Raw genomic sequence first — 25,218 nt, 5'->3', positions numbered from 1 at the left:
TTTAGTTTACTAATTAAGTAACAAGATTTGAATGCTAAACATTAAAATATAATTAAAATATAATCAAATGTACTGTTTCTTAAAAAAAACATCCAATTTTGTTCAAAGAGGCTTCTTATTATATACCATCCAATGGAAGATTGCTCTGTCTTGTTCTATGCCTAGCAGCCACCTAATGAATTAAATAATGCAAAAGAAAGAGATAAGACATGATTTACATGTAAGTAATTTTGTATCAACCTCTTCCTCTATTAGTAATATACTGTTGGCCCAGTTTTCCATCTGTAACATGGGATTAAAATAATTTTTCATCCAAGGAGTGTCAGGAGGACAGATATGATAAATGAAGAACGTAGAGTTAGTAAAACACATGAGTAACTTAGTTGTTAGATTTACAACAAATGGAACAAATTCATTATCAAATTACTGTTACTAACACTAGCTCTTTTTGGATCAATTCTAGCTATTCTTAGCTATTCTTAGCAATTCTAGCTATTCTTAGCTTGAGTGGGAAACATTTTGCATTTTACTATTACAAAGGGCATGGCCCAGAGAATAATATGAAAATATTAGTCTGGAAAAGGCTGATATTCTTAGGAATGTATTGGATGAAAACTGGTGGGATCTGATGTCATGAGTGACCTCTAGCTTTGGTATGGCAGAAATTTTAAAAAGTTCTGCAAAGATTTGCACATTGTAGCAAAAAAAAAAAAGAGGTGAGGGGGAGGCTGTTGGAAAATGTCCAAACACTTTTCCATGCAAACTTATCTATAAGGTGTAGCTCTACTGAGTGGTTTAAGCCAGAAGCCAACTCCCAGATAAAGTTGTCATTTACAATAAAATAGGGCTTAAATGTAAAAAATTTTTTTTGAAGTTTTTAATCTTACAGAAATTGCCATGTTGTAGAATTTTGTCTCTTTTAGAGAATGTAGAGCAAAAAAATAAATAAATACAGGAGGTAAGTGTGGTTACTAAAAAGAAGAAGAAACTGGTACTTTGAAAATCATACAAATTTTCACATCACACCCATGGGCATACACATGGAGAACCTCGACTCTTCTTGAGGCCAAAACTGTGAAAAATTACCAATATAAACCTCTCTCTCCCCGTCTCTTCTCTACCACCACCCCACCTCAGATCAGCATATACAAGAAGTACCAAAGAAAAGGAAGTAAAACATATACATTCACATCCACTCCATACTATATTGACAAAGCTGCATTTTACAAGCAATAGGAGCATTGTCTCAGCGGGAAGTTACTTAGTGGTGGGTAACCAAGATTCCAAACAGCGATAAATAAGTTTTAAAGACAATTCCTGTTGCACAATAACACTTCAAATGTGGTTACATTAAATTGACAAAATAATTAATGTGCAAGGAACTTCTCTCCGAGTGTGAAAGATGCAAAGGAAATGCCCATTTCCTGACGACCTTGAAGTTTGCTTCTCCCCCCCTTCCCCCTTTGGTCTTATTTCAACTATCTCCCCATACGTATCTATTAGGGGTTGAATACAGTACCTTACTGAGAATGTAGATAACATCACCACGTTTGAATGACAGCTCATCAGGAACATCACCAGCGCAGTCCCATAAACCTTGATAGAAATTAACATAATCGGTTTTTTTATTGCCTGGGGAAGAAAAAGATGCATACATTAGATTTTTGAGCCTGATTGCTACTCTGATGAAGCTTTTTTTCAAAGGCTTTAAAAAAAAGAAGATGAGTACATCTACCTTTGGTCTTTACTATTTTTTCTAAGTGCAACAACAAAAACAGCCTCTTTTTTCTTGCAAAACTTAATAATAATAATAACAACAACAACAGAGTTGGAAGGGATCTTGGAGGCCTTCTAGTCCAACCCCCTGCCCAGGCAGAAAACTTAGTTCCACGTCCTCTTTGCCATTGTTACCCTATTCATTTCCACACATCAAAAGAAAAACATTGCCACTGGCATTAGAAAAACATTTGACAACAGAGAGAAATAAACGTTTCCTTGAAGTGTGGGGTTTTTTAGGGGGAGAGTGAAATCTTTGAAAATTTCACTCCTATTGAGATCTAGCATAAAACTTTTGTAGATATTTTTGTAGAGAGAACCTTGCTGAAGCTGCATTTTTAAAAGAAATCTATTTGTGTCAGCAACAGCTGATGACATTAAGTTCTGGAAAAATATGCAACACGCTTTAGATATAAACTCATCCTTCTAAGAACATAAGCACAATGAATGTATGCGTTCAAACTGCCATACAGACCATTAACTGATAGATTATTTTAGCACTATTTGTTCTGTAATGCCACCATAACAGCATAATAAATGCTTTGTCATATGCATACCATGCACTGAAGCATTTACTGGTGCCCAGAAAGCAACACCACTAAAAGATACTGGAAGCTTCTACACACATGGCAGACGATTTCCTGTTTTCAGTTCCATAAGAAGTGAACTGACTGAGTTAACTTACCAAGAATGCAGACCATCCCCAATGAGGCAAACAGCTGTGATAGTTACACAAACCAGACTAGATGCAAATGTATTCATTGTCAGCATCTTTTTGCTCAAAAATAAGGATAGTACAATTGATTAGATTATATGGGAAGGTATCTCAATTTTATTAAAGAGGCAAAATATTCCTCTGCTAATAGACTGAATATTATTTTCATGTCATTTAACTCTCCTTCCACTATTATGTACAGCCTTCTGAACAAGATGGAAAATAACTGCTACATATGGAAAAATCATTCCCATAAGCATGACAGAAACAGCATTTTAGAAACTTAGAGCCTTTGGTCGTATAGATGGTACACTTGACCCATAAAATAAAAGCTATATTTACATTTCACTACTTCTTAATGTATTAGAATGTAATATGGATTTCTTTCACTACTTCCTTCATTATGATTCATAGGGAGACATAGTGAAATGTCTCTACTGAAACACCTCAACTCTACGCCAACAAATACATAAATAAAACGTTAAAATAACTTGATCACATTGCTCCAAAAAGGAATATTTTAACTGCCATTGTATAACACTAGAGGGCGCTCAGGATCAGTTGCGCAGTCATGGTTCATTTTTGACAATTATTATTTTTAGTGTAATTTGTTCATTCTATGTTAATTACCCAAACATACGCACACACAATTTCATACTTGATTAGGATGTATTAGAAACTTAAGAGTAAAGTTTTTTTTAAAAAAAATCTATGGAAACCAGAATATAACCTGCTCCTCTCCCATTGTCCCTTCACAGATTTCAAATGGTAAAACAAGAATAAATGGTAGGCATATTTATACTTTCAGATGAGTTCGAGAAATTTTATAATATCCTAAAAGGTCCCAAAGACTGTGCATGCAAAAGATCCCAAGGAGAATCTATGACATCCCCAAATAAAATTTACAAAGACCACATTATGAAACTGTTTCCAATAGCAGGAGGTTAAATTACCTAAGGATTCAACAACATTCCCAATCATGAACACATGGAATATGTTACTGATTTTCCAACTTAATATTAAAAAAATAAGGAAAACAAAAATAGGACAGAAACTGAAAGTAAGTTTGTGTATATATATAAGCACAAGCACGTATAACTTAACTGGCTGGGTTATATAATTCATAAAATCATGATTGGCTCTTGTTTGAAAGAGTTTCCCTACAAGCCATAATCTTTAATACTAATACAATATATTACATTAAGTGTTCCAAGAACAAAAAACTAAAACAAAGCTATTGAAACCTCAGCTCCAACATATGTTATGAGTAGAATCCCTGAATTTAGTTTAGTTTACTTTATTGTCATTGCACCTCGTACAACGAAATTAAATGCCATCTTCAATGTACATCATACGTAAGAAAACTATAAAAATAAAACAAAAACACACATCCTTCACATTCTATACAATTGAAACACACATCCTTCACATTCTATACAGTAGAATTCAGTATGGTTACTGCCCTGGGATAGAAGCTGTTTTTCAGCCTATTTGTCCTTGTTTTTATTGTCCTGTACTGTCTGCCAAAAGGTAATAGTTCAAAAAAAGGGTGCCCAGGTTGAGATGGATCTTTAAGAATGTTTTGAAATTTCTTAACGCAGCGGGAGCTATAAAGCTCTTCCAAGGAGGGGAGAGGCTAACCAATGATCCTCTGGGCAATGACGTTAACCCTCTGGAGCGCTGCCACTGTGCAATTAGCAAACCATACACAGGTGTAGTACGTTAAAATACTCTCTATAGTGCAGCAGTAGAAGGTCACCAGCAATTTTTCATTCAGTTGTTGTTTCCTGAGAAGTCTCAGATAGTATAATCTCTGCTGGGGCCGTCTTTTATGATAATATCCAAAAACTTAAAACTGGCCACTTGCTCCACTTGGTCACTGATAACCAGGGCTGGATGTCTGATCTATTCCTTCTGTAGTAAGTGGTGGGATTCAAATAATATAACAACCAGTTTTCTGGCCAAATGACCAGCTGAGTGGGAATAGTCAACTTGATTAGTCTCACCCTTAGGAAATTTCTCCTTAGTCCAACTCACAATAAAATAGCACTGTTCCAATAAATAAAATAGAATAGAATGGACTGGACTGGACTGGACTGGACTGGACTGGACTGGACTGGACTGGACTGGACTAGACTAGACTAGATAGACTAGACTAGACTAGACTAGACTAGACTAGGACTAGACTAGAGTAGAATAGAATAGAATAACAGAATTGGAAGGGACCTTGGAGGTCTTCTAATCCAACCCCCTTCTTAGGCAGGAAACCCTACACCACTTCAGACAAATGGTTATCCAATCTCTTCTTCTAGTGTTGGAGCATTTATTAGAACTTGTATTTAAAAAAACTTAAGAACTCTGCCAAGAAACTCCTGCTCTGTATTAATGTCTTTAAAACTCCTTCCCTGGCTTAATCTTGTCAAGAACAAGAAATAAAGAGGAATTTTCTGACAGTGAGAACAATCAACCAATGGAACAGCTTGCCTTTGAAAGTTGTTGGAACTTCATCACTGGACGCTTTCACGAAGAGATTGTACTGTCATTGGAAATGGTGTAGGGTTTCCTGCTTGGGCGGGAGGTTGGACTAGATGACCTACAAGGTCCCTTCCAACTATTTTAAACTGTATAATCTGTAAATTTCTATTGTTTCTGTGCTGACTGCATTCCTGCGGGTTTTGTTTACTGCAACTAAGTATTCATCTGTTAAATTGCTCTTGGCTGTCTGCCCGGAGCTATTAACTGAAGGGAGAAAGAAGAAAAAAACCACCTCTCTTGCATTATATTTTTTCCACCTGAGTTTTAAAGTGGCTAGAATTTTTCTGTTGAGGAAATGGCTATGTGGTTATTTCTTTTTTTTCTTTTACCTTTCTTTGGTTAATTACAAACAAGCAGGAACATTTGCAGTGTGTGTGAGCTACTAGAATCATTAGGCAGGCAGGCAGGCAGCCTTGACTATTCAGCCAGTTCACAGAATTCCACAAAGAGTTAACAAACAGTTCTCCCGAACCAGTGTGAACTGGCTAAATCCCACCACTGTCTGTAGTCCACTATAAACTCCTTGGTCTTAATGGTGTTAAGGACCAAGTTATTGTCTCCACACCACAAAAGCAACCAGTCCACCTCATCTCAATAGGTAGACTCATCCCGCCCCCAGAGATGAGTCCCACCACTGTTGAATCATTTGCAAATTTAGTATTACTGGCATGAGTAAGAATGTATAGAGTAAGGGACTCAACACACAACCCTGTGGTGTATCAGTGTTAAGAATAAGGGCCGAGGAGGTATGATTAACTCATCTGACCCTCTGAGAGTGGCCAGACAGGAAATCCATAATCCAAAGGTAGATTGAATAAGAAAGCCCAAAGTCCATAAGTTTAGACACTAGTCTATGTGGAAGAATTGCAGAACTAAAATCTACAAAATCTACAAAATGCATCCTCACATAGCCCCCCACCCACCCCCGCTGTTCCAGATGAGTCTGAGCAGTGTGAAAAGTGATGGCTAATCTGTAGATCTATTTGTTCTGTATGCAAACTGGTGTTTATCAAATATACATGGAAGACCAGAAGTGATGTGCCGACAGACGAATTTCTTAAAGCACTTCATGATGATAGGAGTGAGTGCCACTGGTCTGTAATTGTTGAGGTTATTGAGAGTGTGGTGGCACATCAGCTCCCTCGGTACCTGGATGAAACTGTCTATCTTGACCCATCCCAGTCCGGTTTCCGGCCTGGATACAGTACAGAGACGGCACTCGTCGCGTTGGTGGATGATCTTTGGAGGGCTCAGGACAGGGCTTGTTCCTCTGCCCTGGTCCTATTAGATCTCTCAGCGGCTTTTGATACCATTGACCATGATATCTTGCTGCGGCGGCTGGAGAGGTTAGGAGTGGGGGACACCGTTTTTCGGTGGTTCTCCTCCTTCCTCTCTGACCGGTCGCAGACAGTGTTGGCAGGGGGGCAGAGATCGACTGCGAGGTGCCTCTTATGTGGGGTGCTGCAGGGGTTGGTTCTCTCGCCTCTCCTGTTCACCATCTATATGAAGCCGCTGGGTCAGATCATCCGTGGTTTGGGGTGCGGTGTTACCTGTACGCTGATGATACGCAGCTGTACATTTCCACCACTAACCACCCCAACAAAGCCGTTGAAGTGATGTCCCGGTGTCTGGAGGCCATGCAGGTCTGGATGGGGAAAAACAGACTCCGACTCAACCCGTCCAAGACCGAGCGGCTGTGGATGCCAGCATAATAATAATAATAATATTTTAATTTGTATATCGTCCTTCTCCCGAAGGACTCAGGGCGGTTTACAGCCACAGTAAAATACAAAAACAACACATACAATGCTAAAAACAAACATTAAAAAACTTATTCAATTGGCCCCATTTAAAATACAATATCAACCCTGTAAAACTAATAAAATTTAAAACCCATAAAATCAATTAAAAATTTTAAAAATTCAAGCCAGTCCAGCAAGACGAAATAAATAAGTTTTAAGTTCGCGGCGAAAGGTCCGGAGGTCAGGTAATTGTCGAAGTCCAGGGGGAAGTTCGTTCCCCAGGGTAGGAGCTCCCACAGAGAAGGCCCTCCCCCTGGGAGCCGCCAGTCGACATTGCTTGGCTGACGGCACCCTAAAGAGTCCCTCTCTGTGAAAACGCACCGGTCGCTAGGAGATAGAAGATGGCAGTAGATGGTCCCGTAAATATCCTGGTCCTAAGCCATGGAGCACTTTGAAGGTAGTCACCAATACCTTGAAGCGCACGCGGAAGACAAGAGGCAGCCAGTGCAGATAGCTTCGTTGGGGTGGCCTGGGGTGGAAAAGTACAGCTGCGTATCATCAGCGTACAGTTGGTAACTCACCCCAAAACCACTGATGATCTCGCCCAGCAGCTTCATATAGATGTTGAACAGGAAAGGCGAGAGAATCGATCCCTGCAGCACCCACACATGAGGCGCCTCGGGGTCGATCTCTGCCCCCGTCAACACCGTCTGCGTCCAGTCAGAGAGGTAGGAGGAGAACCACCGATAAACGGTGCCTCCCACTCCCAAACCCTCCAACCGGCGCAGCAGGATACCATGGTCGATGGTATCGAAAGCCGCTGAGAGGTCTAATAGGACCAGGGCAGAGGAGTAACCCTTATCCCTGGCCTCCAGAGATCATCCACCAATGCGACCAAAGCTGTCTCCGTACTGTATCCGGGCCGGAAGCCGGACTGGAACAGGTCTAGATAGACAGTTTCATCCATGTACTGGGGTAATTGACGTGCCACCGCACTCTCTACAACCTTCGCCGTAAAATGAAGGTTGGAGACTGGACGGTAATTTCCTAAAACAGCTGGGTCCAGGGAAGGCTTCTTGAGGAGAGGTCTCACCACTGCCTCTTTCAAGGCAGCGGGAAAGACCCCCTCCCGCAAAGAAGCATTTGTAATCCCCCGGAGCCAGCCACTTGTCACCTCCTGCGTGGCCAGCACCAACCAGGAGGGGCACGGGTCCAGTAAACATGTGGTGGCATTCAACCTTCCCAGCAACCTGTCCATGTCCTCGGGAGTCACAGGGTCAAAACTATCCCAAACAGTCTCAACAAGACGAGTCTCAAAACTCTCGCCTGGATCTACCCAATTTTGATCCAATCCATCCCGAAGCTGAACGATTTTATCGTATAGATAACCGTTAAACTCCTCTGCACGCCCTTGTAATGGGTCCTCCCGTCCCTCCTGTTGAAGGAGAGAGCGGGTCACCCAGAACAGGGTGGCCGGGCGGTTATCTGCCGACGCAATGAGGGAGGAAACGTAAGAACGCTTCGCATCCCTCAATGCCACTAGGTAGGTCCTACTATAGAACCGAACTAGTGTCCGGTCAGCCTCAGAACGGCTGGATCTCCAGGCACTCTCTAGGCATCTTCTCCGGCATTTCATTTCCCTCAGCTCCTCGGAGAACAAAGGAGTTGGTTGAGACCTGCGCCGGGTCAGAGGCCGCAAAGGCACGACATGGTCCAAAGCTCCAGCCGCGGCCTGTTCCCAGGCCGCGACTAGTTCTTCAGTCATGCCACGGGCCAGATTCTCGGGAAATGGCCCAAGCTCCATCAGGAACCTCTCTGGGTCCATCAGGCGCCTGTACATCCTGGTACAGTCAGCTGATTCCATCGCTGACTGTAGCGGGCGAGTCATTGGCCCCCACGGAGAGGGTCCACAATCTAGGCATCCTTCTGGATGCATGGCTGTCGTTAGAAGAGCATATGACGGCCGTCGCCAGAGGAACTTTTTATCAGGTTCGCCTGATACGCCAGTCGCGTCCCTTCTTAGATGGGATTCCCTATGCACAGTCACCCATGCCCTCGTCACTTCCCGCCTTGACTACTGCAACACTCTCTACATGGGGCTCCCCTTGAAGAGCACCCAGAGGCTCCAACTGGTTCAGAATGCGGCCGTGCAGGTGATAGAGGGAGCAACTCGAGGTTCCCATATAACACCTCTCCTGCACAGGCTGCACTGGCTTCCGGTGGTCTTCCGGGTGCAATTCAAGGTATTGGTTACCACCTTTAAAGCACTCCATGGCATAGGACCGGGCTATTTACGGGACCGTCTGCTGCTACCGTGGCCTCCCATCGACCAGTGCGCTCCCATAGGGAGGGTCTCCTCAGGGTGGGTCGGCCAGACAATGTCAGCTGGCAACCCCCAGGGGGAGGGCTTTCTCTGTGGGGGCTCCAGCCCTCTGGAATGAGCTACCTCCAGGGTTACGCCAACTCCCTGACCTCCGGACCTTCCGACGCGAGCTGAAGACGTTTCTGTTCCATCGTGCAGGACTGGCCTAATAGTTTTTAATGGGGGTTTTTATTGGATTTTACAGTGCTCAGCTAAATTTTGAATTAGTCTTTTAAAATTTGTTCTTAATTTTTGTATCTACTGTTTTATCTGGCTGTAAACCGCCCTGAGTCCTTTGGGAAAAGGGCGGTATAGAAATCAAAATAATAAATAATAAATAAATAAATAAATAAATAAATAAATAAATTATTGATAGGGAACTTCTTTGGCAGTGGAACAATGGTGGAAGCCTAGTGGAATTTAGTCTACAAAAACAGTTTTTAATATTTTATTTTATATTTTATTTTACTTCGTTATTTATTATTTATTAAATTTATAGCCTACCATCTTATCTCAAAGAAAATTATGAGGTATATATTCCTTTGGGATTATTCATGCCTAAACTGAAATCATGTTGAAGTCACTAAGACCAAAATGCTTCCATATTTTGAGCTTAAGCACTCCTCATTAGGTTTTAGTAAATAAAAGATGTCTTAAAATACCTAAGACATATTTTAAACAGGCTTTAAAATAATTATTTTAATATTATTTTGAGTTTTATTAACAGATACATTTAACTTCTGTGGCATGACAGATTGCTGAACTGGGAAGCTGTAGATTCAAATTCTTACTATTACAGGGAGGTCAGTGAGTGGCTTTGTGCATTGATGAATCTCAGCCTAACCATGTCACATCTCACATCTCACATCTCACAATCTCACATCTCACATCTTACCAGATGATTGTATAAAAAGAATCCTGTTCTCATCTGTGCCATTTTGATGCATTTAGGGAACCAGTAAGATTTAAATGTGTATCATCTTCATCAAGTCTTATAGTCAAATGGATAGTTGAGAATGTAAACAATAAAAAACAAGGGATCTAAAATAACTCTTATTAACCTGAATAACTACTTCAAAATTTTGTATATCCCAGACACTTCCTTGAAAATATACGTTGTAATTTAAAGGAGAAAATTAGAAATATATAATGAGAGGGTAGTCACATTAAACACATTAATTCTTAAATAAAAAAGAAACCAAATGAGATTAATTTTGTCCTGCCCACAAATTATTTTTTATACAAACCACAATATAGACAAGGCCATTTAAATCATCATTCATATCATTCATATCAAAAAATATGCATCTTTTCCTAAATGAGATCTTAATTAGCCTTTCCTTAAGCCTCAGAATTTCTATATCAATTATATAAACCATAGAGAACTGACATTATATTTAGTGTTGTAGCCCAATGCATGGGCTAAAAATTGACTTTCAACTTTTAATGTGTACCTTAAAGATATTCTTTTGAGCAACCTTAGTCTCTCAAAAAATAAAAATAATGAGCCCAGCATAGTGCATCAGTAAAGTGTTGGACTAGGAATGGATATCCAGGTTTCCTGTCCATCCTGAGCCATGAAAACTTCAGTCATTCTCTTATAGTTCTCAATCTTGCCAGCCTGAAGACTTCAGCTCCCAGCATGTTGGCTGGAGAATTCTGCAATCTGAAGTCCACGAACACTACAGTTGGTAAGTTGAGAAACACAATTTTAGATCAACCTATCTCAGATTGGGGAGAAGAGGAAGGAGTCCTATCTATATCATTTTCAAGTTCTGGATGAAAGGCAGAATATAAAACTAATAAACAAAAGAGTTCCGATTCATTGCTGGAAGGCAAAGTCAAATACTGAGGCTGACAAAAGGCTGACCAAACATAGTAGAGAATCTGAGAGACATCTGCTGCTTTGCAAAAGATCTTGAGAAGCAAGAAGAGTAAGAGGAGAAAGTGCAGAAGGAAATCCTATCTTACAGAAGCTGCTACAAAAATAAAGAGAGCACTGTGAAAGCAGTGTAAGCATGGAGAAGAAAATCTGGTTTAACCATCTTCTCATTGCAGAAAACAATGAAAGCAACAAATAAATATATTGAGGGAGAGACCTTTCCTTTGTAGATGGGTGAAGTCATTCAAATGAGTGAACATGAGGAGGAACAGGAAGTAGGATGCCTTTAAGATGGAATAGCTGCAAGACCATTCTTCAACATAGAACAGAATAGAACAGAGCTGGAAGGGACCTTGAAGGTCTTCTGGTCCAGCCTCCTGCTCAAGCAGGAGAACCTATACAATCTCAGGCAACTGACTGTCCAGTTTCTTCTTTTAAACCTTCAGTGATGGAATGCCCACAATTTGTGAAGGCAAACTGTTCCACTGGTTAATTGTTAGGAAGTTTTTCCTTAATTCCATGTTGCTTCTCTCTTTGATCAGTGTCCAACCATTATTTCTTGCCCAACTAGGAATTTTGGAATAACGTTGCTGAACTTTTGATTCATCTAGACTTCTGTGTTCTAAGCAGAAATATGTGAAGGATTGGTTGAGAAACATTGCTGTAGCCCAAGGAATCACTCTGGCCACCATGCTTATATTCTTTTCTTTCACACCAGGACATCTAATTCATAGCACAATAATGAGCCTAAGATAACATGCCCGTATTACAAAAATATAGCACATTCTTCTGCTGTTTGTCTCTTATCTTCATTTAGCATCCAAAGTCTCCAGTCTTTCCTGATCTTGATCTCCTGAGAAAGGAGTTTGTCTTTTCATTCTTTAAACTTTAAAAAAGATTCCAAGCAGCAATTAATCCATTTTGGAGCAACACAGATTTTTCCTATCTGTAGTTGACTTGAAAAGGGCTGAGAATGGAGTCTACTAACAGATGTTTTCTAATACTTCCATCTCAACTACTATGTGTCCGTGAGGGAGACATCAAGAGGGACAAATAGATCTTGGGATGTGGGAAAGAAGTTATGGAGAACAATTAACCAATGGAACAGTCTGTCATCTGGAATTGTGGGTTCTCCATTGCCAGAGGAAATTAGGGCTCTTGCTTGAGCAGGGTGTTGGATTAGATCCAATTTCCCTTTTAGCCTATAAACTTATGATTCTATATAGGCAATATTTCAAAGAGTGTATTTTGATTTAGGATATGTGGCCAAATAGTTTCAAAATAAAATCAGGATGATTCATCATTTTCCTCTATACAAAGTATCTTGATCTGCAAATAATTAGTAGCTTACTGTTTGTAATATTAAAATGACCAAAGACTAAAATTTATTGGATAGAAACAGATTAGAATTGTTCCAGAATTGATTCAGAAATTAGGGATCTAACTCATCAGTGCAGTTTTTTTTTAAAACCCCAACTTTATTTTCTAAGTGATTACATCAAAGTCTCCAGTTGAACCAAATACTTTTCTAGGTACACATCTTTGGAATTGCTTTCTAAATGTTACTTCTGCTAATTGTAAATTCATTTCCTTCTAAACATACAAGGTTTTGATTAAAAACCTGCCAAGAATTTGGGAGGAGAAAAATAACATCCTTCTCCATGGAATTTCTTGTAGGTTAACATTTCTGACATTTCTTCCCATTCTGCTTTATCATATTCCTGAAGTGAATCCAGATGTGATGCAGAAGTTCTGCAAACAGGATCTCCTGTGTATAAACATATTAATGCCATCGCTCTCTTATCAAGATTTAAATGTTAGAGTAACTTTCAAGTTTCCATCTGTCAAAAGAAAGGGCCATATGATTTCTATATGTTGCTTTTTGTTGGAATTAATTAGTCTGGAAATAATTTTCAATCAGGAAAATGGACTGGGGGCGGCAGAGGTAACTGAGGTCTTCCTGTGATGCAATTCAAATTCAATGAATAAATAAAAAGTGGTAGAAAACCTTGCTTGAAGATTTTGGCTTTCAAGCTCAGAAGAAAGCATAAGATGATTTAAATGACTCTTTTCTGGCATCCAACATTCCTTCCTCAAATATGGTGACATATGCCCGGAGCAAAACACAAAGCAATTGGAAGAAAATGCTTACTTTGCGTAATGAAACAAGGATTTACATAATATGCATACCAGGCTGCCTTCATTTAGGGAATTGGGATATGGCAAACCTAAAACAGCACCAGACAATCACTTTAATTCAGATAGGTATCAGCCTTAAATGTGATTATAAATTTAATGGTGATTATATACTGTATATTTCTATTATCATTAATGTAAAATGCAATTGCACTGAGTCATTTAACATGGTTTCATATATGGAACATGCAAAGTTAGAAAGAACTTTTTTAAAAAATTTATTCCTGGCCTAAATATTGACTAGACCCAAGGCAACAATGTAACATAAATGCTTATTAAGAAAATAAAAACTGGGTTTTATATTTATTAGTCTCCAAAATTGTAACTAGTTAACAGTACATACACACTAGAAGTGTCAAGCTCCTGTGTGGGTGTTTATGTATGCCCATCTGGGAAGGAGAGCAGAAGGGAACGATGGTACGCGACAAGGTTAATTGGCATATCATGCTGCTTCTTTACCTTTAACAAGATTGCACAGAGTAAGATGCATATGTCTACTCAGAAGTAAGTGCTAGATTTTAATGAGGCTTGCTTGTGCCCAGGGTAAGCAAAGTGAAGCAGTCTCGGAGGGTTGAACTGAAAAAGATGGCATGTGAAGACAGAATAATTTTTTCCAGCGTTCTAATCCAAAGACAAATTTGTTCAGGAGGGAAATATAACAGGAGAAAAGAACAATTTAAAAGAGAAAAAAAGAAAGAAAGATGCTAGTTAAAAGAAAGATGTCAAGACATATAGGTGTGTATACACACACACACACACATACAGACACAAAAACACACACGTCTATGGAGATTCTCAGTTATCCAGGTCATGGTTGTCCCAAGGACAGTTTTTCAAAAGGCAATTGAACTTTTTTATTTTTCTTTGAAGCCGTTTCGCTTCTCATCCAAGAAGCTTCTTCAGCTTCCCCACCATCCAGTCAGAGCTGAAGATGCTTCTTGGATAAGAAGTGAAATGTCTTCAAAGAAAAACAAAAAAAGGCCAGTTTCCTCTTGAAAAAGTACCTTTGGTGCTTTTAAACACACACACAAACATCATGCAAAAACACAACTGAGAGTTTAATAATTAATTTACCTTAAGGGTGAAACTATTATTGTAAAACAAGTATTTTGTTTATGCTCTTCCTTCATTTTTAAATTTTTATTTTAAATTCATTATATTAAATTTAAATCTCAAATAATTAGTAATGCTTGTAACCATAACATTTGAAAGTGTAATTAATATTAATTGAATATACTTTTTTCTTATATTCTCTCTTATTTATATTTAATAATCTAAGTATATGGTATAATACGAAGAATCTAATGTACTCTATATTATTTTATTTTATTTTATTGAAATAATGTGTTACATTAAAACTAAGTGAATGGAACAATAGATGGTTTAATGTCACTTAAAAGACTAAGCTATATCGATATTTTTTAACTGAACATCATACACAGTCCCTCTATGAGTGAGATGGGCAGTTTCTAAATGTGATAAATAAAATAAAATATAGATATATTTTGTTTCTACAAGTATCACCTGTTTATTCATTGTTCAGTTTTTTAAAATTTGATTAGCACTGCTATATTTTGGATTGTACTTTTTCATGTCTTCTGGCTATGTATTATATATGTATGTATATGTACCAACCATACAGATACTCAAACAGAACTAGCAAAGCCAATTATTTTGGGTGGAAAGTTTTAATGTAAAAAAAAAAAGAATCACATTCTTAAATAAGGTTAGAATGAGTTCATCTGATATAATACCCAGAACCCCCACCCAACAGAAGAGGAAAAGGACAAAAATATCATTTATTAACTTATTGCTCTTCAAAGTAAAACATATGTTTAGAAGTTTGGAGGCAAAGGTTATTTGAAGTATTCAAACTATTGCCTGAAGTGAATTTCATGTTGGGAAATAATTATTATGATGCTCTCAAGAATATGGTATTGTGTTCACTTGATTTTAAAAGTCAGCTCATAAAAATGTTAAGACAAAAACATTAATATTTTATGATACAGACAGGTCACTCTTTCAACACTGTGTGCTGGAAAATTAAGCTTGATTGTATATTATTTTTGTGCAACAGCTGAAGTTAGCATAATATTTTGACGATTGTCAGTCCACAGATGTTGGGAGAAATGGGCACTTTGGAATGTTTGTGGAGCTTCTGATACGGTGACTCAACATTTTAAAGTTTTGCATAAGGAATTAGAAAACTTGGAAGGAATCCAACTACAGTTATCTTATCCCAGCTGCAATAACTTGAGAAATGCTGAAATATACACTACTTTCAAACAGCATCAGCAATCTTTCAGGCACTGTATAATTTCATGTGATGCTGTAAATGCTAAAGCATAAGCATTAAAAAGTCTCCTTTTTTTATTTTAAGAAACCGAAGTCTTATTGCATGTTTTCTTGACTGAGAATTCATAACAGAGGAAAAAAGAAATGTGACATTGATCATTTTAAGAGAGCAATCTAGAGAGGATATGGTGCCAATAAGCATCATACTTTTTCTCCTTATAATTCCATTGTTAGAAGCATAACAGTCACTTTTTTGCTTCCATGTATATAAACTACTGTATTTTTCACTCCATAAGATGCACTCTCCCCCGCCCACCCCGGAAAAGTGGGTGGAAATGTCTATGCATCTTATGGAACAAATATTGCATCACAGACCGTGAAGTGCATTAGCTGAAGGGTCCTCAACGATGGACCGGTGCTGGTCCTTTAGTGAATAGCAGCTGGGCCGCAGTGGCAGAGTCCTTTTACAATGCTGAACCCCGCCTCTTCTGTCTTTGTCATTGCTGTCTTTTCTGTCTCTTTTCCGCAGTATAGGAGTCAATAGACAGAGCTGGCACATGAGAGAACACCTATCTGTGGTCCTCTCAGGCTCCATCTGAATTTTCTTTTTTCCTCCTCTAAACCTAGGTGCATCTTATGGTCAGGTGCTTCTTATGGAGTGAAAAATATAGTAATTCATTGTTGGTAAACTATGGCATTTATGGCTTTTTAGTTCATGCAGAAGGAGTACAGGATTACAGGATTGTAATATAAATACATAGTTCCAGCTGGGACTCGATCAGCTGGGACTTGGGAGGGAATAGATGGGGCGGGGCCAGTCAGAGATGGTATTTGCCGGTTCTCCGAACTACTCAAAATTTCCACTACCAGTTTTCCAGAACAGGTCAGAACCGGCTGAATACTACCTCTGATCTAAACAGAATTATCTTTCGGTACTTTTTTAGGGAGGCAAAGTGATAACCATGGTGTTCCAGAAGAAGAAGTAACAATACTGTCAGGAGCATCAAAAATTCTAGGTGATGCTTAAATACTCTTTCTTGTATGGTGTTTTACTTCATTTTCATTTCTGAAAAGACTTTAGGCTTTGTGTTCCAAAAACCTTGAAGTGGACCCAGCTGATATTGTGTTCATGTAGATGCATGCCAAGTTACCAAAAAGCTTTGAGGCTCCCACTCGCTGGTGGGAGTAATTTTTCTATGATAAGAAATATTACTTAATGTATTGTAGTGGTCCATTCTAAGAGCATCTGATGACCTAAAACTTTGTTTCCTCTGCAGCAAACATTAGCCTAAACTGTCCACAAGAACCTGTTCATATAGTTTCCTGCCAAAGGCCGGAAGTTAGGCCTGTTTCCTTTCCACATGCTAAAGCAGGAAGGGCACAGTGAAGAAATTTCCTGAACATACTCCTCATCCACCCTTTCTCTGACAGCAGTGGAAGAATGATGTGGAGCAAGTATGACAAAAAAGATAACCTCAGGTTCATTGTTTCAGGACACAGTGACAAAGCACACCAGGCATTCAGCTGATGTCTGGAATTTGGATGTGTTTCAATAAGGAATAAGTGTCGGCTTTCCAAATCCAGAAGTCAGACGAGTATCTAAATGGCAATGCCAGTAAAGCAAATCTTAGTATGCTCTTAATAAAAGCTGTCCTATTCTAGGGTACCTGATCTACTTCCCCAACTTCCTTCTTTAGTGTGGATTAACACCAGGGCAACTTGCCAACACAAACAAAAGAGTGCAATGACTTTTTCCCCCTACTACAATTCCTGGGTAGTAATGTTCCCTTCTAATTTTCCTACCACCATCACCTTTCCTTCTGCAGTCATTGGACCCTGGCATTTCTTAGGCTGGTTCATTTGCTTTCTGCAGTATAATCATATGCAATGAAGATATGCATGGCCAACATTTAAGCAGGCTGCAGATCAATTAGTGGTCTTAAGTTTATCTGATTTTTATCAAAGAAGACAGAGCTGTGGGTCGATTGTCAGAGCCTGTGTCAAGATGACCTTTTCAGAGATGTCTACATTGTTGGTCCCCTGGGCAACTTGTTGTCCCCTGTTAGTCTCTGAATGACAGAAGTCTGTTCTGCTCAAGCACAAAGTATACACAGATGTCTATATTACATTCTTATAGGTTTGACAGCAACTGCATGTTGTATCTATAAACTGTCCTTTAGCAGTGACACATTCTCAATGATGATAAGCTAATTTATGCAGCTAAATCTCCTTTGTGAAGAAATGAAAGCTAATTGAGTCATTACAAAGTAATTCAGAAAGGAATACCTTGTATAAATTGGCTTACTTTATAAATCCTTCTCAAGCAATTTTCATGCATCCTAAATGGGGCTATTCAGATTCTGCCCTCCACCAAATCCCACTCAGCTTTAGTGCCATAGGAGAATGGTTAAGCTTCTGGAATTTCAAATATCTTTATTTATGCTAAGAGGGAAGACAAGTCTTCAAAAGCAAATATAGACACCACATCCAACACACCTGAAATACTGCTTATAGTGTCCTGACTTTGTTTCTTTGTTTCTTCACTCTTTCCTGGCATTTCAGCTACTGTTGCTTCTTCTTCTGTGGATACAAAAAGTTCAAGAAAAAAGTTAACTTAAAGAACTTTATTCCTGGATCATTCAGAAAAGATCAAGACAACAATTCATTTGTGCACACTTTATCCTTCACTTAATCCTCCAGGGAAAGATTGAAGGCAAATGAGGTCCAGTCAGAAGAAGAACATCGTGGCTTCAAAACCTAAGGGACTAGTTTGGACAAAACTCAACTGCACTTTTTCATACGGCTGTTGACAAAAATAGGATTGCCAACATGATCACCAACATCTGATGGTGGATATGGCACAAGAAGAAGAAGAAGATACTTTATCTCTCAGAAACTTCAAAACATGTTAGAGGCTTTAACTGTGTTAAGCACTCGCCATTCTCCCTTAATTACAAACATCAATATTTTGAATAAAAAATGTCCATAGCATATTTACAACTATTTGTTTTCTCGAAAGAGAGAAAGTAGATTCTAACTGCCAACAGATCAGCCTTCCCAAACCTGGTTTCCTACAGATGGTATTAGATTTTCATTGTGGAGTTGAGTTCAACATATGGAAAGTTTCCAGTAGTTATTTTCAGTCTGAATTTGCTTATAATCTATATATGTCCTCTAAGGTTATTTTTCCTACCACATTCTCCGAAAGCCAAAATTTTATTTCAGTTTATGGGCTCACATGGTGATAACCTCTAGCACTTTAAGACAATGCTTCTCAAGACATTTTGCTACCTAAAGAAGAGTTCAAAGTTTGGCCCAGTTTCATGGCCATCCCCACCAGAGTAATTTCTGAATCCACCAATCTATCATTCTTTAAAATACTGCATGACTCAGGTCATTTCAATTTACCTCTTGGCAGAACTACCCCTCTATAAAACTGACATACTTGTAGCCTTTCCCCCTTCTTTTAAGTTATAAATATGTATAGAAAGCTTTATCATGTTGCAAATGGTACAATTAAATCAACACAAATTAATCTTCTACATCAAGAATAAAACACTAAAAGCTTTAAAAGACCACAGCTATTCACATCAAGTGATTTCTTCTTTATCAGTCTAGACCCAATATTGTTCTACTTCTAATGGGGCATGATCACACAATTTCTTTTCTCTGAATTGTGGTTACACCTGATTCCACTTTTAAAACAGTCTATGCATGATCTATTGAAATACTTGGAAAAATTCCAGCATCAATGCTGAGAAAATCTGTGAACCAGCTGACTCTAACCACAAAAAGCTGTTTTGTAGATTACAGGAATCACAAAGTATGCAATTATCAGGTTATTATAAATGTGGGATGGTAGAATGGTCTGTGGGAATATTGTTGAGAGATAGAAAGAGGAAGAGCTGCAGCAGGCAACAGTCAGATAAAGGCATCAGTAGTCATGGTATTGGTTTCTTATAGTATTTAGGAAGCCTGACAGATTGGCATACTTCAGAAGCAGTTGATCTGATGCCAGAAACCCATCAATTTATGTAACTGTATGTTTTTACTGATCATTATGAAAAAGTTTTTAACTTATAATTAATAAAGAGCACACTATCTATCACCTGCAAATATTGATAGCTTAGTTATCACTACAATATTGCACCTAGCTGCAATTCCTATAACTAATAGCCCATTCACAATTAAGATTCAGTTTCAAGAGTATTACTCCAGGACTAACTATGTCACAATTCTTGGACCACAACGATTCAGTTAGAAGGTAGTAACATGACTGTGCATTACAATACAGACTGAATCGCTTCATCTAATCTAATTTGATCTGATTGCCTCTGTTAGCAACTAGCTGGGCTCTAAGGCAGAGCAGATGGTTTGACATCCATTTAAAAGAAAGCTTTCACCAATAAGTAGTTTGTGATAATAATATCCAAAGTACAATATGTGGCTGGGTGTGCTCACTTTACAATTCATTTAATAGTAGTGGTTCCTTTATTCTACATCTGGGGTCAGCATGTTGAATCTAATGGGGAAATCCAGCTTACAAACTTTAGCAATGAAACTCCCTGGGTGGGCCACCATAGGCCTACCACCTTATCATCCACCAGATGAGGTTTTTCTATAGATAATAACCTAACTTTACACAAAGAAAAATGCTATGAAAATACAGAATAGTACAACAGCTTCCTCATGCTACATGTTTAATCAAGCTGGGAAGACTAGAAAAATCTATCTATCTTACAGTCAGGGACACCAACTTCTCATTTCTTAGTCACATCCCATGAACATTCAGATCCACTGATGTCCAGTGGGGAATCCACTGTTCCAATGGGCATCACAGTCTTAAATAATTTACACTTGATAAACATTACTTAATATGCAGCATTCTGCAAAAGACCATTTTTGCTGCTAAAAATGTTGACAAACTATTTATTTGCGGCATTCAAGCAATGGTGCCAGCTGTTCTTACCAATTTATTACTGTACAGTCTTGGCAAATGATAAACAATGCAATATTTAAGTTTAGTTGCACTTAATTAAGAAATCTGCTCTTTCAAAAACACTCTTCCATATAATTTAGTCTAGGCAACCCATCAACCATTAGTGGACATTATTCCAGATTCTCACAGCCATATGTTATTTCAAAGTTGTTATACCCTGCCAATTAAACATTTACTTCATATACAATTTTTAATTTTTATAATAGTTTTAGAATACATAAGAACGTTAGTGCACGTCTGCCTGCTTGCATAAATAAAGAAGATAATCTTTTCATCCAAATTTAGAAAATAATTACAGCTTTCTTTGACATCTTAAATAAATTATAAGATTAAGCTTTCCCATATCATATTTCCTTTCTTTACTGCTTGCATAATTACATATGATTAAATATGCTTTGAGGAATTTCTTTGGGCACTCAAGAAGTTACAAAGAGGTGAACACATCACATTCAATAGATAAAACAGAAACATCAAATTAAATGGATATAAAAACTTTGTCTAAATTTGGTTTCTGTGGTGCAGTTCAACAGAAGTAATCTTTTGCTGTATGAGCCAATCTTTAACTAAGTCCTTCTATCACCCTCTCATTCAAAGCTTGAGTCCCTATCACAAATATACCTATATTACCCCTAATTAATAGCACATTAATAACAAGAAGCACTCTGTTGGGCTACATTAGTTAGGAGACGCTGTGTCACTGAACAATATTAATACTTCAGATAGCGAACTTGTGAGTTAATATATTCTACTCAATATTTCAACAACAGTAAACAAAAACAGCTGAACTATGCAGTAAAATTCATCAAAGCACACAGATGGTTATAAGATTTTCATTATGTGGTTTCCATAGCAATCATATTGCAAATCTGGAAGCTTCTTGCAAATAAGCAGCTTGTGTTTACATGCTTTTCAGCTGCACCATGAAACTCTTCAATATGAGAAGCGATTACTCCAATCACATTAGAAAAATGACTGGGATATACAGTGATCAGTCACATTTTCTATTGATATCTAAGACTAGTTTTTCTGTGAAAACTAGTTGTTAATCATTTCATGCTCCTAGCAAAGGAACATGCATCTTTTGAAAGCTGTGATCTCCGCATGTTAAATATACAATACTTGTTTCAACTGTACAAGTAAATATACTGAATCATTTTTTAGACTCTACCGAAGCATTGTTGTGGAATTTTCCATGACCATCTAGGGAGGTAGCAACAGCAACAGCAGAACAATGTAGCATACTGTACAGTATCTGGAGCACCAGACACAAGATAACCATCATAAACATTCTTGTTTGGAAAACTAACAGACCAGACACTTTAGGTAGATTACAGGGCTAGTATCCTGAATATTACAAAAGTTAGTGGTGTATAACTAACAACTAGACCATTTTTCCTGGCACAATGCAAGGTAAAAGATTTAGTGAATGCCATCTTTCATAGGGCTAAAAACATATGAGTATATTTTAATATTATTTTTCAGAAGAAGCTCAAATCCGTAGAAATAAAAACATTAGTTGTGACATCATTGCTAGTATTTCTCTAGAGCTGAAGGTATTTTTTTTCCTGCAATTTTTTAAATATATCCCCATCATTCCAATTCTGTGAAAAAAAGCCCTGCTTTTTATTCTTCTGTGAGTTTATACGTATTTATTTATTTGTTTAATTTATTTCCTGCCTATCTCGCTATGAGGCTACTTGCCATTGATTGTTGCCAGAGGACTGCTAAGTTATAAAGAGAGTCTCAATGATTCTACTATGTAGAAATTTTTGGACTTCTCCAGGCTCCACAATTGTTCATTTCAGACCTGCAGTAACATTTCTATAGAGTTTAAGTGTGGACTTTTGACTTGGCCGTGCCAAAATATTCAATGCCTTATTTCCATTCAGTTCTTGTAGATCTTCATGTATATCTGGAATCACTTTTTGGTGTATGAACACTTGCACTTCAGCTTCAACTGATAACTGCTATTTTTCTATAGGATTTTTCCTAATATAATACAAATTCCTACTGGATTTAATGCTAGCAATTGTCCATGTCCTGAATCATCAAAGCATTCCCAAATTATAACATTTTCATGTTTGACAATGTTTGAAAATGTCCATTCCTGGTATGGGGGAAGCAGTGTTTTGTTTTCACAGGCCTAATAATACCCATAGCTTGAAAAGTTCTACTTTTGACTTATCTGTTCATAGAACATTCTCCTAGAATCTGGAGGGATATCCATGTACTCTTTGGTAAACTTCAAATGAGCAGTGACCTTTTTTTTCCCTTAATGAGCCATGGGTTGTTTTTTTTAACCTAGCTATCTTCCCTATAATTCCTGTTTTTACCACTGCTTTTCTGACAGGTGAGTCATTAGTTTTGACTTTGACCAAGGAAAGAAGAACTTGCACATTCCCAGATGCTCTGATGCTCTGCTGAGGCACTTATCCTGCACTTTTGCAATGATTTTGACAGGACGGACATTCTCAGGAAGATTTAATATGGTCCCAAATCTCAAATTCAAAACTGTCTCAGTCAACTGGAGAAATGATTCCATAATATTTTCCAGGTTGGTAGGCATCATATTTTTATATGGAAGCCTTTAGAAACTGAGTTTATATTACCTCTTTTTACACCCTATGCAATGAGTTCTACAAACCCCAATTACTTTCTAAATACATTTTCTATCCAATGTTGATTCTACCCACTTTGAAATGCATGCTTATATTCAAAGATGACAAATTAATCCTGAGAATAACATTCTGATTACAGATAGTCCTCAAATTATGCATTCGTTTAGTGACTATTCAAATTTACAAAGGCACTGAAAAAAATGACTTATGACCATTTTTCACACTTATTTATTTATTTATTTATTTATTTGATTTCTATACCGCCCTTCTCCCGAAGGACTCAGGGCGGTGTACAGGCAAAAATAAAACAAACAGTGCAATATATAATTTAAAATGCAATTAAAAAACTTATTTTAAAATTGGCCTGAAAATTAAAATATACAGTGAGCAAAAACCCCATTTAAAATTAGTTAATAAGAATTTTAAAAATTTGATAAAATTCAATTTAAGCCAGCCCCGCGCGACTTATGACATTGCAGCATCCCTATATTCATGTGATCAAAATTCAGACACTTGGCAACTGACTCATATATATGAAGGGTCATGTGGTCCCATTTTGCAACCTTCTGACAGGCAAAGTCAATAGAGAAGCCAATTTTACCTAATAACCAAGTTATACTATAACACAGTTATTAGTTAATATAATAACTGCAATGATTCCTTTAACAGCTGTGGCAAGAAAGGTTGTGAAATGGACAAAATTCACTTAACAACTGTCTTGTTTAGCAACAGAAATTCTGGGCTCAATTATGGTTGCAAGTCAAAGAATGGAATGGAATGGAATGGAATGGAATAGAATAGAATTCTTTATTGGCCAAGTGTGATTGGACACACAAAGAATTTGTCTTTGGTGCATATGCCCTTAAATATGCATAAAAAGACAAGATACACTCATCAAGAATTATAAGACACAACACACAGTGACAGTCATATGGTACAATAAGCACAAGGATAAAATCGCAAGGACTTTGCGATTTTCATTGGGTATGCCATAATCACACAACACAGATCAGGCTAATATAACTATTTTCCAATATGGAATTTCCATCCTGCAAAACATAAAACTTTTGGAAGAGATGCCAACATTTTTTAATTCAGCAATTATTTTATGGTAGAAAAGTACACCATTTGTGTATGTGTTTGCGTATGCATATATAGAAGTGGACCAGTATCATTTTCTTGAGCTCATGAAGTCTATTAACTGCCTTAAATGCATAAGGAATATACAAAAAGCCACATTCTTTCTCCCTCTCTCCCTTTCTCCCCCTCTGTGTCTCTCTCTTCTTCTTATCTCTGGGATATACAGAGGTTCAGGACACATTATATTTCTAGATGATTGACACTGCTCCTTCCTTCAAAAATCTACAATTTTTTCATGGATATAATAATAATAATAATAACAGAGTTGGAAGGGACCTTGGAAGTCTTCTAGTCCAACCCCCTGCCCAGGCAGGAAACCCTACACCACTTCAGACAAATGGTTATCCAACATTTTCTTAAAAATTTCCAGTGTTGGAACATTCACAACTTCTGGAGGCAAGCTGTTCCACTGATTAATTATTCTAACTGTCAGAAATTTCTCCTTAGTTCTAAGTTGCTTCTCTCCTTGATTAATTTCCACCCATTGCTTCTTGTCCTACCCTCAGGTGCTTTGGAGAATAGTTTGACTGCCTCTTCTTTGTGGCAACCCCTAAGATATTGGAACACTGCTATCATGTCTCCCCTAATCCTTCTTTTCATTACCGAGTTCCTGCAACTGTTTTTCATATGTTTTAGCCTCCAGTCCCCTAATCATCTTTGTTGCTCTTCTCTGCACTCTTTCTAGAGTCACCACATCTTTTTTACAAAGGGACAACCAAAACTGAATGCGATATTCCAAGTGTGGCCTTACCAAGGCATTATAAAGTGGTATTAACACTTCACGTGATCTTGATTCTACCCCTCTGTTTATGCAGCCCAGAATTGTGTTGGCCTTTTTGGCAGCTGCTGCACACTGCTGGCTCATATATAGATGGTTGTCCACTAGGACTCCAAGATTCCTTTCACAGTTACTACTATTGAGCAAGGTACCACATATACAGTACCTGTGCATTTTGGG

The 25,218-nt window shown here is 38.0% G+C and overlaps 1 protein-coding gene across 2 annotated transcripts in view; it reads right to left on the bottom strand.

The window, feature by feature from the left end:
* The window catches only part of SKAP2 (src kinase associated phosphoprotein 2), a 317,205-nt gene that overhangs the window by 23,286 nt on the left and 268,701 nt on the right, over positions 1–25,218 (bottom strand). For both annotated transcript variants that reach the window (XM_058180970.1, XM_058180969.1), the window contains exons 12-13: positions 18,000–18,083; positions 1,520–1,632 (exon numbers count right to left, since the gene is read on the bottom strand). In XM_058180970.1, the coding sequence (XP_058036953.1) occupies positions 1,520–1,632; positions 18,000–18,083 (197 nt within the window). The remainder of the gene's footprint in view (positions 1–1,519; positions 1,633–17,999; positions 18,084–25,218) is intronic.

Source organism: Ahaetulla prasina, chromosome 4 (genome assembly GCF_028640845.1).
Source record: "Ahaetulla prasina isolate Xishuangbanna chromosome 4, ASM2864084v1, whole genome shotgun sequence".
Lineage (NCBI taxonomy): Eukaryota > Metazoa > Chordata > Lepidosauria > Squamata > Colubridae > Ahaetulla > Ahaetulla prasina.
This window is presented reverse-complemented; position numbering and strand designations above follow the sequence as displayed.